The sequence below is a fragment of the Salvelinus alpinus genome, chromosome 7, assembly GCF_045679555.1.
Source record: "Salvelinus alpinus chromosome 7, SLU_Salpinus.1, whole genome shotgun sequence".
Classification (NCBI taxonomy): Eukaryota; Metazoa; Chordata; class Actinopteri; order Salmoniformes; family Salmonidae; genus Salvelinus; species Salvelinus alpinus.
Window position 1 is genome coordinate 14,397,764 of NC_092092.1, and position 16,202 is coordinate 14,413,965.

General features: G+C 44.1%; 1 protein-coding gene across 3 annotated transcripts in view; it reads left to right on the forward strand.

Moving 5' to 3' along the window:
• LOC139580508 (CSC1-like protein 2) overlaps positions 1-16,202 on the forward strand; it is a 111,451-nt gene that overhangs the window by 78,132 nt on the left and 17,117 nt on the right. For all 3 annotated transcript variants that reach the window (XM_071409269.1, XM_071409270.1, XM_071409271.1), the window contains 6 exons: positions 3,619-3,772; positions 4,090-4,196; positions 4,965-5,051; positions 7,711-7,776; positions 10,144-10,306; positions 11,761-11,866. In XM_071409269.1, the coding sequence (XP_071265370.1) occupies positions 3,619-3,772; positions 4,090-4,196; positions 4,965-5,051; positions 7,711-7,776; positions 10,144-10,306; positions 11,761-11,866 (683 nt within the window). The remainder of the gene's footprint in view (positions 1-3,618; positions 3,773-4,089; positions 4,197-4,964; positions 5,052-7,710; positions 7,777-10,143; positions 10,307-11,760; positions 11,867-16,202) is intronic.

Below are 16,202 nucleotides of genomic sequence, written 5' to 3' on the forward strand. Positions count from 1 at the left end.
GATTGGAGTCCACCTGTGGTAAATTCTATTGATTGGACATGATTTGGAAAGGCACACACCTGTCTATATAAGGTCCCACAGTTGACAGTGCATGTCAGAGCAAAAACCAAGCCATGAGGTTGAAGGAATTCTCCGTAGAGGTCCGACAGGATTGTGTCGCGGCACAGATCTTGTGTTTCAGCCAGAACAACACCTACCTGTCCTACAACAGAAGAACACATTGGTCCTGTGTTTCAGCCAGAACAACACCTATCTGTCCTACAACAGAAGAACACATTGGTCTTGTGTTTCAGCCAGAACAACATCTACCTGTCCTACAACAGAAGAACACATTGGTCTTGTGTTTCAGCCAGAACAACATCTATCTGTCCTACAACAGAAGAACACATTGGTCTTGTGTTTCAGCCAGAACAACATCTATCTGTCCTACAACAGAAGAACACATTGGTCTTGTGTTTCAGCCAGAACAACATCTATCTGTCCTACAACAGAAGAACACATTGGTCTTGTGTTTCAGCCAGAACAACACCTATCTGTCCTACAACAGAAGAACACATTGGTCTTGTGTTTCAGCCAGAACAACATCTATCTGTCCTACAACAGAAGAACACATTGGTCTTGTGTTCCAGCCAGAACAACATCTATCTGTCCTACAACAGAAGAACACATTGGTCTTGTGTTTCAGTCAGAACAACATCTATCTGTCCTACAACAGAAGAACACATTGGTCTTGTGTTTCAGCCAGAACAACACCTATCTGTCCTACAACAGAAGAACACATTGGTCTTGTGTTTCAGCCAGAACAACATCTATCTGTCCTACAACAGAAGAACACATTGGTCTTGTGTTTCAGCCAGAACAACATCTATCTGTCCTACAACAGAAGAACACATTGGTCTTGTGTTTCAGCCAGAACAACATCTACCTGTCCTACAACAGAAGAACACATTGGTCTTGTGTTTCAGCCAGAACAACATCTATCTGTCCTACAACAGAAGAACACATTGGTCTTGTGTTTCAGCCAGAACAACATCTATCTGTCCTACAACAGAAGAACACATTGGTCTTGTGTTTCAGCCAGAACAACATCTATCTGTCCTACAACAGAAGAACACATTGGTCTTGTGTTTCAGCCAGAACAACATCTATCTGTCCTACAACAGAAGAACACATTGGTCTTGTGTTTCAGCCAGAACAACATCTATCTGTCCTACAACAGAAGAACACATTGGTCTTGTGTTTCAGCCAGAACAACATCTATCTGTCCTACAACAGAAGAACACATTGGTCTTGTGTTTCAGCCAGAACAACATCTATCTGTCCTACAACAGAAGAACACATTGGTCTTGTGTTTCAGCCAGAACAACATCTATCTGTCCTACAACAGAAGAACACATTGGTCTTGTGTTTCAGTCAGAACAACATCTATCTGTCCTACAACAGAAGAACACATTGGTCTTGTGTTTCAGCCAGAACAACATCTATCTGTCCTACAACAGAAGAACACATTGGTCTTGTGTTTCAGTCAGAACAACATCTATCTGTCCTACAACAGAAGAACACATTGGTCTTGTGTTTCAGCCAGAACAACATCTATCTGTCCTACAACAGAAGAACACATTGGTCTTGTGTTTCAGCCAGAACAACACCTATCTGTCCTACAACAGAAGAACACATTGGTCTTGTGTTTCAGCCAGAACAACATCTACCTGTCCTACAACAGAAGAACACATTGGTCTTGTGTTTCAGCCAGAACAACACCTATCTGTCCTACAACAGAAGAACACATTGGTCTTGTGTTTCAGCCAGAACAACATCTACCTGTCCTACAACAGAAGAACACATTGGTCTTGTGTTTCAGCCAGAACAACATCTATCTGTCCTACAACAGAAGAACACATTGGTCTTGTGTTTCAGCCAGAACAACACCTATCTGTCCTACAACAGAAGAACACATTGGTCTTGTGTTTCAGCCAGAACAACACCTATCTGTCCTACAACAGAAGAACACATTGGTCTTGTGTTTCAGCCAGAACAACACCTATCTGTCCTACAACAGAAGAACACATTGGTCTTGTGTTTCAGCCAGAACAACATCTATCTGTCCTACAACAGAAGAACACATTGGTCTTGTTGTTTCAGCCAGAACAACACCTATCTGTCCTACAACAGAAGAACACATTGGTCTTGTGTTTCAGCCAGAACAACACCTATCTGTCCTACAACAGAAGAACACATTGGTCTTGTGTGTCAGTGGTTTTGTCTGTTATTATGGAGATCATTTCTTTCTTCTCCAGACTCCGCCTCTGTTCTTGACATGTGTGTTAATGAATGAGCGCATTTTGGGATTGTCAACTTTTTCCAGAGATATGTTGGCGCTTGCAAAAGCCAGATCCTCAGCCTTCATGTTTTTACATGTATTTATATAGTGAAATGAAAATGGTTACTTTGTTCAGAAATAGACTACGTTTTCGCAGATAAAATGCCTATTATTCCCATATAATGTTGATAAAAGACCATGAATAAGTTAAAGGTTTATTTTGATAATATCCCCGGCTAATAATTTGATGCATTAGGCTAAAGCGTAGGCTGCTGATGAGAATAAGTGTTGGCAAACATTTTCATTTTAAGTCGGTCCACATGGTTGGGAATTTATTTGAGACTAATTGGATAATTCAGTTAGATGGGCAACTGGAGGCCTGCAGCCCCCCCCTTTTGTAGGCCTGGGGACCAATTACATGATAATAGTACTTATGCATCAACAGTCACTCGTCAGTTATCTTATTAAAAACTGCAAACATTTGCCTCAACCCTTAGGCAAAATGTGTATAATTGCAGGAAATGAACGTTACATTTATTTTTAAATCTTTGCTGTCATGACAGAGGCCACTTAAATGTTTTCTCGCTGGGGGGGGGGGGGGTAATGGATGTGGTACGCAGACCCACGAGACACTGCGGCTCCTCATGAGTTCCATTTCTTTTGTGCCCCCCCCCCCCCCCGTCAGGTGATCATGGTATTAAATGACAAGTGCTGTGAGAAGGTGCTTTTTCAGCCTCTTGAGGTCGAATGATGGAAATGCAGGGTAGAAAAACCCAACCAAGCACCTGGCCCAACCAAACCCAACCAAACACCTGGCCCAACCAAACACCTGGCCCAACCAAACACCTGGCCCAACCAAACACCTGGCCCAACCAAACCCAACCAAACACCTGGCCCAACCAAACCCAACCAAACACCTGGCCCAACCAAACACCTGGCCCAAACAGCTGGCCCAACCAAACACCTGGCCCAACCAAACACCTGGCCCAACCAAACACCTGGCCCAACCAAACCCAATCAAACACCTGGCCCAACCAAACCCAACACCTGGCCCAACCAAACACCTGGCCCAACATATGGACAGCAAAGTTCTATTCTATTCTTGGATTGATTGACCTGTCCTCTTCATGTTTCTCCCAGGGTGCATCTGTCAGTAGGAGGGTTCCCCTGGTGATTGATTGATAGATTGACCTGTCATCTCCTTGTTTCTCCCAGGGTGCATCTGTCAGTAGGAGGGTTCCCCTGGTGATTGATTGATTGATTGATAGATTGACCTGTCATCTCCTTGTTTCTCCCAGGGAGCATCTGTCAGTCGGAGGGTTCCCCTGGTGGCTGAGATGCTTCATCATCAACTGTATCCTCTTCCTCCTCCTCTTCTTCCTCACAACCCCCGCCATCATCATCTCCACCATGGACAAGTTCAACGTCACCAAGCCTGTCGAGTACCTCAACGTGAGTCACCTTTGACCCCTCTTAGTGAAGCTCAGGAGGTCGACCATCAGACGGCGTCCCAAATGGCACCCTATTATGACACCCTATTCCCTATTATGGCACCCTATTCCCTATTTAGTGCACTATTTAAAGAAATTAAGTCCTATTTGGGAGGCAGCCTCAGCTTGAACTATCAGAGCCAGCAGAGTACGGTTTGGTTGACACTATAGTGGGAAAAGGGCATTAATATGTGTACTATTCCTAACCTTATCGGTTAACCTTGATCTGCAATGTTTCCTTCCTCCTCCCTCTTCTTCCTCCTCTCTCTTTTCCTCCAGAACCCCATCGTGACCCAGTTCTTCCCCACCCTGCTGCTGTGGGCCTTCTCCGCCCTGCTACCCACCATCGTATACTACTCGGCCTTCTTCGAGGCCCACTGGACACGGTACCACACACACACACACTGGACACGGTACCACTCACACACACACACTGGACACGGTACCACTCACACACACACTGGACACGGTACCACTCACACACACACACTGGACACGGTACCACTCACACACACACACACACTGGACACGGTACCACTCACACACACACTGGACACGGTACCACTCACACACACACTGGACACGGTACCACTCACACACACACACTGGACACGGTACCACTCACACACACACACTGGACACGGTACCACTCACACACACACACTGGACACGGTACCACTCACACACACACACTGGACACGGTACCACTCACACACACACACACTGGACACGGTACCACTCACACACACACACACTGGACACGGTACCACTCACACACACACACTGGACACGGTACCACTCACACACACACACTGGACACGGTACCACTCACACACACACACTGGACACGGTACCACTCACACACACACACTGGACACGGTACCACTCACACACACACACTGGACACGGTACCACTCACACACACACTGGACACGGTACCACTCACACACACACACGTACTAATGTTGATATTTTTTCCCCCACTGTGTATCGAACACGTCTGGTCCCAGATCTGTTTGTCACTATGTAGGAGTTGGCAAAACCAGCACAAACTGATCTGGGACCTGGCTAACTTGCTAGAGCGGATAGCTCTTGTACTCTGTATTTCTCAATGTGTAATGTTGATCGTTTTGACTTTCCGTGTATTCTAATAGGTCTGGAGAGAACAGGACAACCATGCATAAATGTTACACCTTCCTCATCTTCATGGTCTTACTGCTGCCCTCTCTAGGACTCAGCAGGTACTACATGTCTTCGTTATCGTCCATGAACATTTTAAATTGGGAAATCAATTTGGTTGGAGGTACACAACACACTCCCCCGCGCCTCTCGTCATGATCCGTCCAGTCCTTACCGAGAACCACTATAACGAAATTTTGGACAGGGTCGTTAGCATCAGGGTCGCTAGCATCAGGGTCGTTAGCATCAGCGTCGTTAGCATTAAGGTCGTTAGCATTAAGGTCGTTAGCATTAGGGTCGTTAGCATTAGGGTCGTTAGCATCAGCGTCGTTAGCATCAGGGTCGTTAGCATTAGGGTCGTTAGCATTAGGGTCGTTAGCATCAGCGTCGTTAGCATTAGGGTCGTTAGCATCAGCGTCGTTAGCATTAAGGTCGTTAGCATTAGGGTCGTTAGCATTAGGGTCGTTAGCATCAGCGTCGTTAGCATTAAGGTCGTTAGCATTAGGGTCGTTAGCATTAGGGTCGTTAGCATTAGGGTCGTTAGCATTAGGGTCGTTAGCATCAGCGTCGTTAGCATCAGCGTCGTTAGCATTAGGGTCGTTAGCTTTAAGGTCGTTAGCATTAGGGTCGTCAGACCCAGTGTTTTGCCCAAACCTTGCTTAAATTCTAGACGTCGTATTAAAACGAGGCAACAGAGTCCGTAATGTGACCGTTACATTTAGATCCATTTGGACTGAAGGAGTTTGTAGGTGCAACAGTTTTTATTAAATGTAGAATTAATAATCACAGACACATTTCCCTCCATTAGGAACCAATCATGTGCTACCTTTTTATACTGTACATACATATATATATGTATACATATATACACAGTTGAAGTTGGAAGTTTACTTATACTTAGGTTGGAGTCATTATAACTTGTTTTTCAACCACTCCACAAATTTCTTGTTAACTAACTATAGTTTTGGCAAGTCGGTTAGGACATCTACTTTGTGCATGACACAAGTAATTGTTCCAACAATTGTTTACAGACAGATTATTTCACTTATAATTCACTGTATCACAATTCCAGTGGGTCAGAAGTTTACATACACTAAGTTGACTGTGCCTTTAAACAGCTTGGAAAATTCCAGAAAATGTCATGGCTTTAGAAGTTTCTGATAGGCTACTTGACATCCTTTGAGTCAATTGGAGGTGTACCTGTGGATGTATTTCAAGGCCTACCTTCAAACTCAGTGCCTCTTTGCTTGACATCATGGGAAAATCAAAAGAAATCAGCCAAGACGTCAGAAAAATAATTGTAGACCTCCACAAGTCTGGTTCATCCTTGGGAGCAATTTCCAAACGCCTGAAGGTACCACGTTCATCTGTACAAACAATAGACCGCTAGTATAAACACCATGGGACCACGCAGCCGTCATACCGCTCAGGAAGGAGACGTGTTCTGTCTCCTAGAGATGAACGTACTTTGGTGCGAAAAGTGCAAATCAATCCCAGAACAACAGCAAAGGACCTTGTGAAGATGCTGGAGGAAACAGGTACAAAAGTATCTATTTCCACAGTAAAACGAGTGCTATATTGACATAACCTGAAATGCCGCTCAGCAAGGAAGAAGCCACTGCTCCAAAACTGCCATAAAAAAGCCAGACTACGGTTTGCAACTGCACATGGGGACAAAGATCATACTTTTTGGAGAAAAAGTCTGGTCTGATGAAACAAAAATAGAACTGTTTGGCCATAATGACCATCGTTATGTTTGGAGGAAAAAGGGGGATGCTTGCAAGCTGAAGAACACCATCCCAACCGTGAAGCACAGGGGTGGCCGCATCATGTTGTGGGGGTGCTTTGCTGCAGGAGCGGCTGGTGCACTTCACAAAAGAGATGGCATCATGAGGAAAGAAAATTATGTGGATATATTGAAGCAACATCTCAAGACATCAGTCAGGAAGTTAAAGCTTGGTCGCGAATGGGTCTTCCAAATGAACAATGACCCCAAGCATACTTCCAAAGTTGTGGTAAAATGGCTTAAGGACAACAAAGTCAAGGTACTGACCTCAATCCTATAGAAAATCTGTGGGCAGAACTGAAAAGGCGTGTGCGAGCAAAGAGGCCTACAAACCTGACTCAGTTACAACAGCTCTGTCAGGAGGAATGGGACAAAATTCACCCAACTTATTGTGGGAAGGCTACGCGAAACGTTTGACCCAAGTTAAAAAATTTAAAGGCAATGCTAACAAATACTAATTGAGTATGTAAACTTCTGACCCACTGGGAATGTGATGAAAGAAAATAAAATCTGAAAGAAATCATCTCTCTACTATTATTCTGACATTTCACATTCTTAAAATAAAGTGGTGATCCTAAAACAGGGGATTTTTACTAGGATGTAATTGTCAGCAATTGTGAAAAACTGAGTTTAAACGTATTTGGCTAAGGTGTATGTAAACTTCCGACTTCTACTGTATGTATATTTTTAAATTGTCTCTGGTATGACTCTGCCAGGGATCGAACTCCCAACCTTCCAATCTGAATGCGGACACTCTCAATGGAGCCCATCACTAGCCTTAATCTGGGTTCACTAGCCTTAATCTGGGTTCACTAGCCTTAATCTGGGTGCAGGAAACTGTCCCTTTATGAGCCCATTCTCAGTCATGGAGTTTCTAATCCAATCATCAACCACCTCTCCTATCGTTCTGAGAACTGTTTCCTTCCTCCTTCCAGTCTGGATGTTTTCTTCCGATGGCTGTTTGACAAGCGCTTCCTGGCCGACGCTGCTGTGAGGTTTGAGTAAGTAGCCTCTCCTAGTTCCTCTCCAAGTTTCATTCTTAGGTTCCTGGCATCGAGGGAGTTTTTCCTAGCCGCTGTACTTTCTGCATCTGCGTTGCTTGCTGTTTGGGGTTTTAGGCTGGGTTTCTGTAGAGCACTTTGAGATATCAGCTGATGTAAAAAAAAAAGGGCTTTAATAAAATACAGTTGATTGATTTGACCACATTGTCAGTCACAAGACATTACTTTGGATGAATGCCTGGACATCTGATGTAATTGTTGAACGTGGCATGGGTATGTCCTTACAGTACTCAGCGGCAGTAACTCAACCTTCATGGTACGTCTGGTGGCTGTCGGCTCTCAACCTGAGAACCTTTACCGTGTGCACTGTGGTCTCTGCTGGCCTCGTTCTGGCTCATCATGTAAAAGTTGTCAGTCATATCTTACTGCTGCTTGTAACAATTATCTGTCTTTCAATGATGTACAGTCAGAGCAGCTTCCATATTCTCTGATGTGTCCCTTATGGAACTAGCTGTTTGTTTAGTGTCGTCTTTTAGGAAGGGCTGAACCCCGAGCAGCCTAGCCAGGGGTATTCTGATCTTACCCCACGAGGTCCGGAATGCTGCTGGTTTCCTGTTCTACCTGATCAATAAATGCACCCACCTGGTGTCCCAGGTCTAAATCAGGCCCTGATTAGAGGGGAATCACCCACCTGGTGTCCCAGGTCTAAATCAGGCCCTGATTAGAGGGGAATCACCCACCTGGTGTCCCAAGTCTAAATCAGGCCCTGATTAGAGGGGAATCACCCACCTGGTGTCCCAGGTCTAAATCAGGCCCTGATTAGAGGGGAATCACCCACCTGGTGTCCCAGGTCTAAATCAGGCCCTGATTAGAGGGGAATCACCCACCTGGTGTCCCAGGTCTAAATCAGGCCCTGATTAGAGGGGAATCACCCACCTGGTGTCCCAGGTCTAAATCAGTCCCTGATTAGAGGGGAATCACCCACCTGGTGTCCCAGGTCTAAATCAGGCCCTGATTAGAGGGGAATCACCCACCTGGTGTCCCAAGTCTAAATCAGTCCCTGATTAGAGGGGAATCACCCACCTGGTTTCCCAGGTCTAAATCAGTCCCTGATTAGAGGGGAACAATGAAAAATCACAGTGGAACCGAGTCCGAAACAGATTAGAGTCTGGCCAGTTGGGCTAGAATGAGTTACCACACCTGGCCAGTAGGGTTAGAATGAGTTACCACACCTGGCCAGTTGGGTTAGAATGAGTTACCACACCTGGCCAGTAGGGTTAGAATGAGTTACCACACCTGGCCAGTAGGGTTAGAATGAGTTACCACACCTGGCCAGTAGGGTTAGAATGAGTTACCACACCTGGCCAGGAGGGTTAGAATGAGTTACCACACCTGGCCAGTTGGGTTAGAATGAGTTACCACACCTGGCCAGTAGGGTTAGAATGAGTTACCACACCTGGCCAGTTGGGTTAGAATGAGTTACCACACCTGGCCAGTTGGGTTAGAATGAGTTACCACACCTGGCCAGTAGGGTTAGAATGAGTTACCACACCTGGCCAGCAGGGTTAGAATGAGTTACCACACCTGGCCAGTAGGGTTAGAATGAGTTACCACACCTGGCCAGTAGGGTTAGAATGAGTTACTACACCTGGCCAGTAGGGTTAGAATGAGTTACCACACCTGGCCAGCAGGGTTAGAATGAGTTACCACACCTGGCCAGTAGGGTTAGAATGAGTTACCACACCTGGCCAGCAGGGTTAGAATGAGTTACCACACCTGGCCAGTAGGGTTAGAATGAGTTACCACACCTGGCCAGTAGGGTTAGAATGAGTTACCACACCTGGCCAGTAGGGTTAGAATGAGTTACCACACCTGGCCAGTAGGGTTAGAATGAGTTACCACACCTGTTCAATCGTCTCAGATCCAGAGTAAATAGGGTCTGAGATTCACTGAGTAATATTGTTGTTGTGATGTAATTTCCTGTCTTCGCCCCACCTCATAGTCTAACGTAGTGGTTCTTATCTTAGCCCTACCTTGTCAGGTAACAATTATCTCCTCTGGACCAATCAGAACAGCTTCCATATTCTCTCATCATATTGTGTCCTTGTGGAACTGGCTGTTGTTTTGGGTTTAGTATAGTGATTTAGGAGGGAGTAAGTCTGTAATATCCCCTTTCACACTGTTGTCCCGACCCGTACTGGGCCGGCCTGGCTACACATCCCACATCGTTTCAGAAACCGAGCTGGAAAGAATCATGTGAAGAGAACAGAACAAATCCTATCCAGCGTAGTGTGCTTCTGTTTGGCACTATAGTGTGAAAAAGGTATGTTATTGTTGTGATGTCATTTCCTGTCCCCCCCACCCCAGGTGTGTGTTCCTGCCTGACAACGGGGCGTTCTTTGTGAACTATGTCATCGCGTCGGCGTTCATCGGTAACGCCATGGATCTGCTGAGGATCCCTGGTCTGCTCATGTATATGACCCGGTTGTGTCTGGCTCGCTCTGCTGCCGAGAGACGCAACGTCAAGAGGGTGAGTAGAGGAGCGCCACCTGGTGGATCAGGAGGACCTCAGTTAGTCAATCTCGTAAACTACATCACTACTGGGATGAAAATAGTTATATCTAAGATTATCTATGGACTGACAAGATAGTCGACTGACCGCTCTAATACAACTTATATTCGATCAAATAAGCCTCACGTTGCAAATTAGCAATTACATTTTATGTTGACCAAATTCGACACTCAATGACCCCCATACATAAAATCCCCACTTCCACTGGTTAACGCTGTATTTTCATGTGGACAGATTTTGGGGTGGAGTCAATTCTCTCACTTCGCCTCTTCCTCTCTTCCTCTCTGGGGCGGCAGGGTAGCCTAGTGGTTAGAGCGTTGGACTAGTAACCGAAAGGTTGCAAGTTCAAATCCCCGAGCTGACAAGGTACAAATCTGTCGTTCTGCCCCTGAACAGGCAGTTAACCCACTGTTCCTAGGCCGTCATTGAAAATAAGAATTTGTTCTTAACTGACTTGCCTAGTTAAATAAAGGTAAAATAAAAAAATAAAAAATATGTTACTGCAGTGTACTGTTGGGTCTCCTGGAGAACCAGGGTTGGGAAACACTGTGCTACTGGGTCAGGGTCAAATACATTTAAAACCAGTCAATTCAGGAAGTAAACTGAAATTGCAATGAGGAAATTTCAATTTCAATTTACTTCCTGAATTGACTGTGTTGAAATGGCATGAACCCCAACCCTGACAAGCTATGCTTTTGTTGAACTTAAGCTTCCCTAAGGACATATAATAATATCCTCCTGTTAATGTGTGTCTCTCTGCATCATCAAGCATATGAGTTGCAGTTCTATAACTCTATTTCTATGCTCTGCAGCACCAAGTGTATGAGTTCCAGTTCTATAACTCTATTTCTATGCTCTGCAGCACCAAGTGTATGAGTTCCAGTTCTATAACTCTATTTCTATGCTCTGCAGCACCAGGCGTATGAGTTCCAGTTCTGTAACTCTATTTCTATGCTCTGCAGCACCAGGCGTATGAGTTCCAGTTCTGTAACTCTATTTCTATGCTCTGCAGCACCAGGCGTATGAGTTCCAGTTCTGTAACTCTATTTCTATGCTCTGCAGCACCAGGCGTATGAGTTCCAGTTCTGTAACTCTATTTCTATGCTCTGCAGCACCAGGCGTATGAGTTCCAGTTCTGTAACTCTATTTCTATGCTCTGCAGCACCAGGCGTATGAGTTCCAGTTCTATAACTCTATTTCTATTCTCTGCAGCACCAAGTGTATGAGTTCCAGTTCTATAACTTTATTTCTATGCTCTGCAGCACCAGGCGTATGAATTCCAGTTCTATAACTCTATTTCTATGCCCTGCAGCACCAGGCGTATGAATGCCAGTTCTATAACTCTATTTCTACGCTCTGCAGCACCAGGCGTATGAATTCCAGTTCTATAACTCTATTTCTATGCTCTGCAGCACCAGGCGTATGAGTTCCAGTTCGGGGCGGCCTATGCCTGGATGATGTGTGTCTTCACTGTGGTCATGACATACAGCATCACCTGTCCAATCATCGTCCCCTTTGGTGAGCTGAGCTCCACTGTTACTAACTGCCCACTGGGCACGGAGGGGTTAAATCAACGTGGAAAATATAATGGATTTGCACAAAGTCATCAACTATTGTTTTGAAGATGAAATTTCAACCACATGTTTAAGTCATCATGGTAATCAATTTTCAACATAGACAAACCTTGTTTAAAATATGTTGAATTTGTACCTTTGAAACAATGTCAGATCTTCAACGTAATATCCACTATAAGAAGAAAAAAAAATGCTATGTTGGGAATAATTGTTGAGGAATCTCCACTTGACAGATTCACTGTTGCTATCAAAGTTATTCCAAAGGGTAGGTTCAACAGAGAAAATGAAATATAACCATACTTTATCAATTATATCATCAATAATGCTATTTAGGCCTTTATAAGGTTTAGGGAGTCATAAACAGCTGTTGTTAAAATTGGACCCAGGATTGATCTGAAATAGACCATACATAAAGAATATGACTCAATCAAAACCAATTGGATTCAAACTGGATTCAAACTGGATATAAACTGGATACAAACTGGATTCAAACTGGATTCAAACTGGATTCAAAGTTTGATTGAATTGAGTCCTATTCTTTAACTTGAAATGACGATGTGGATCCAACATATCAATTATTAATTTGTAGACAGACTGGAATTCAAGCCAGACTCAGTGGCACAGACGGAACTATCCAAACAGTATATGGATCTCCTTTAAATGTTGACGTTTGGTTGTGTGTCAATCAAACACAATTCAATATAACTTTTGTAATACAGCATAGAGCCTAAATGTTTAAGGCTCTCTTACAAACTAATGTAATATTCAACCTTAGTATGTTGAGGTTACTGTAACTATACGTGTTGTCTTATGTCATCATAGAAAGCGTACACGTTCAAGATAGCATGCAAAGCTTGCAGGTCTGTGAGGATCTTCACAAATGCTTTAATAATCTTGATCTTCACTTGCACTTTAATAATCTCATTTGCAATTCAGGTCATTGGGTTGTGCTGTCAGATGAAGCATAGTGATAACACATTTAAGTTTTGTTGTATAAATATCTGACAATCCCATTTTGAATTTGGTTGTGCTTCAAAGGGTTGTAAGCGCAGTGATAAAACATTGGGAAATCTACCAACTTTTGGCGGTCTTTTAGAATGTTTGATAATAAATTGTAATCTCATTCATCAATGTGTCAACCAAATAAAACCCAATTCTCCTCATTTAAAATGACGTAGGGTGCCCACTGGGTGGCTTTATGCATCGGGCTGGCTTTCCCAAAGCTTTGGTAGCTAAAATAGTATGTTATTTCTTGCCATCACCTGACTAGTAGTAGGTTATTTATCACCTGACTAGTAGTAGGTTATTTATCACCTGACTAGTAGTAGGTTATTTATCACCTGACTAGTAGTAGGTTATTTATCACCTGACTAGTAGTAGGTTATTTATCACCTGACTGGTAGTAGGTTATTTATCACCTGACTGGTAGCAGGTTATTTATCACCTGACTGGTAGCAGGTTATTTATCACCTGACTAGTAGCAGGTTATTTATCACCTGACTAGTAGCAGGTTATTTATCACCTGACTAGTAGCAGGTTATTTATCACCTGACTAGTAGCAGGTTATTTATCACCTGACTAGTAGCAGGTTATTTATCACCTGACTAGTAGCAGGTTATTTATCACCTGACTAGTAGCAGGTTATTTATCACCTGACTAGTAGCAGGTTATTTGTCACCTGACTAGTAGCAGGTTATTTGTCACCTGACTAGTAGCAGGTTATTTGTCACCTGACTAGTAGTAGGTTATTTGTCACCTGACTAGTAGCAGGTTATTTGTCACCTGACTAGCAGCAGGTTATTTGTCACCTGACTAGCAGCAGGTTATTTGTCACCTGACTAGCAGCAGGTTATTTATCACCTGACTAGCAGCAGGTTATTTATCACCTGACTAGCAGCAGGTTATTTATCACCTGACTAGCAGCAGGTTATTTATCACCTGGCTAGCAGCAGGTTATTTATCACCTGGCTAGCAGCAGGTTATTTATCACCAGACTAGCAGCAGGTTATTTATCACCTGGCTAGCAGCAGGTTATTTATCACCAGACTAGCAGCAGGTTATTTGTCACCTGACTAGCAGCAGGTTATTTGTCACCTGACTAGCAGCAGGTTATTTATCACCTGGCTAGCAGCAGGTTATTTATTTTATTTATTTTATTTTTTTATTTAACCTTTATTTAACCAGGTAGGCAAATTGAGAACACGTTCTCATTTACAATTGCGACCTGGCCAAGATAAAGCAAAGCAGTTCGACACATACAACAACACATAGTTACACATGGAGTAAAACAAACATATAGTCAATAATACAGATGAAAAAAATAAAGTCTATATACAATGTGAGCAAGTGAGGTGAGATAAGGGAGGTGAAGGCAAACAAATATATGTATAAATAAATAAAATTATAAAAAGGCCATGGAGGCGAAGTGAGTACAACACAGCAAGTAAAATAAAAACTAAAAAACACTGGAATGGTTGGTTTGCAGTGGAAGAAAGTGCAAAGTAGAGACAGAAATAATGGGGTGCAAAGGAGCAAAATAAATTAATAAATAAATACAGTAGGTAAAGAGGTAGTTGTTTGGGCTAAATTGTAGATGGGTTATGTACAGGTGCAGTAATCTATGAGCTGCTCTGACAGCTGGTGCTTAGAGCTAGTGAGGGAGATAGGTGTTTCCAGTTTCAGAGATTTTTGTAGTTCGTTCCAGTCATTGGCAGCAGAGAACTGGAAGGAGAGGCGTCCAAAGGAAGAATTGGTTTTGGGGGTGACTAGAGAGATATACCTGCTGGAGCGCGTGCTACAGGTAGGTGCTGCTATGGTGACCAGCGAGCTGAGATAAGGGGGGACTTTACCTAGCAGGGTCTTGTAGATGACCTGGAACCAGTGGGTTTGGCGACGAGTATGAAGCGAGGGCCAGCCAACGAGAGTGTACAGGTCGCAGTGGTGGGTAGTATATGGGGCTTTGGTGACAAAACGGATGGCACTGTGATAGACTGCATCCAATTTATTGAGTAGGGTTTTGGAGGCTATTTTGTAAATGACATCACCGAAGTCGAGGATTGGTAGGATGGTCAGTTTTACAAGGGTATGTTTGGCAGCATGAGTAAAGGATGCTTTGTTGCGGAATAGGAAGCCAATTCTAGATTTGACTTTGGATTGGAGATGTTTGATGTGGGTCTGGAAGGAGAGTTTACAGTCTAACCAGACACCTAGGTATTTGTAGTTGTCCACATATTCTAAGTCAGAGCCGTCCAAAGTAGTGATGTTGGACAGGCGGGCAGGAGCAGGCAGCGATCGGTTGAAGAGCATGCATTTGGTTTTACTTGTATTTAAGAGCAGTTGGAGGCCACGGAAGGAGAGTTGTATGGCATTGAAGCTCGCCTGGAGGGTTGTTAACACAGTGTCAAGAGAAGGGCCAGAAGTATACAGAATAGTGTCGTCTGCGTAGAGGTGGATCAGAGAATCACCAGCAGCAAGAGCGACATCATTGATGTAAACAGAGAAGAGAGTCGGTCCAAGAATTGAACCCTGTGGCACCCCCATAGAGACTGCCAGAGGCCCGGACAACAGACCCTCCGATTTGACACACTGAACTCGATCAGAGAAGTAGTTGGTGAACCAGGCGAGGCAATCATTAGAGAAACCAAGGCTGTCGAGTCTGCCAATGAGGATGTGGTGATTGACAGAGTCAAAAGCCTTGGCCAGGTCAATGAATACGGCTGCACAGTATTGTTTCCTATCGATGGCGGTTACGATATCGTTTATGACCTTGAGCGTGGCTGAGGTGCACCCATGACCAGCTCTGAAACCAGATTGCATAGCGGAGAAGGTGTGGTGTGATTCGAAATGGTCGGTAATCTGTTTGTTGACTTGGCTTTCGAAGACCTTAGAAAGGCAGGGTAGGATAGATATAGGTCTGTAGCAGTTAGGGTCAAGGGTGTCCCCCCCTTTGAAGAGGGGGATAACCGCAGCTGCTTTCCAATCTTTGGGGATCTCAGACGACACGAAAGAGAGGTTGAAGAGGCTAGTAATAGGGGTGGCAACAATTTCAGCAGATAGTTTTAGAAAGAAAGGGTCCAGATTATCTAGCCCGGCTGATTTGTAAGGGTCCAGATTTTGCAGCTCATTAAGAACATCAGCTGACTGTATTTGGGAGAAAGAGAAATGGGGAAGGCTTGGGCGAGTAGCAGAGGGGAGGGCAGTGCTGTTGTCCGGGGTAGGGGTAGCCAGGTGGAAAGCATGGCCAGCCGTAGAAAAATGCTTATTGAAATTCTCAATTATAG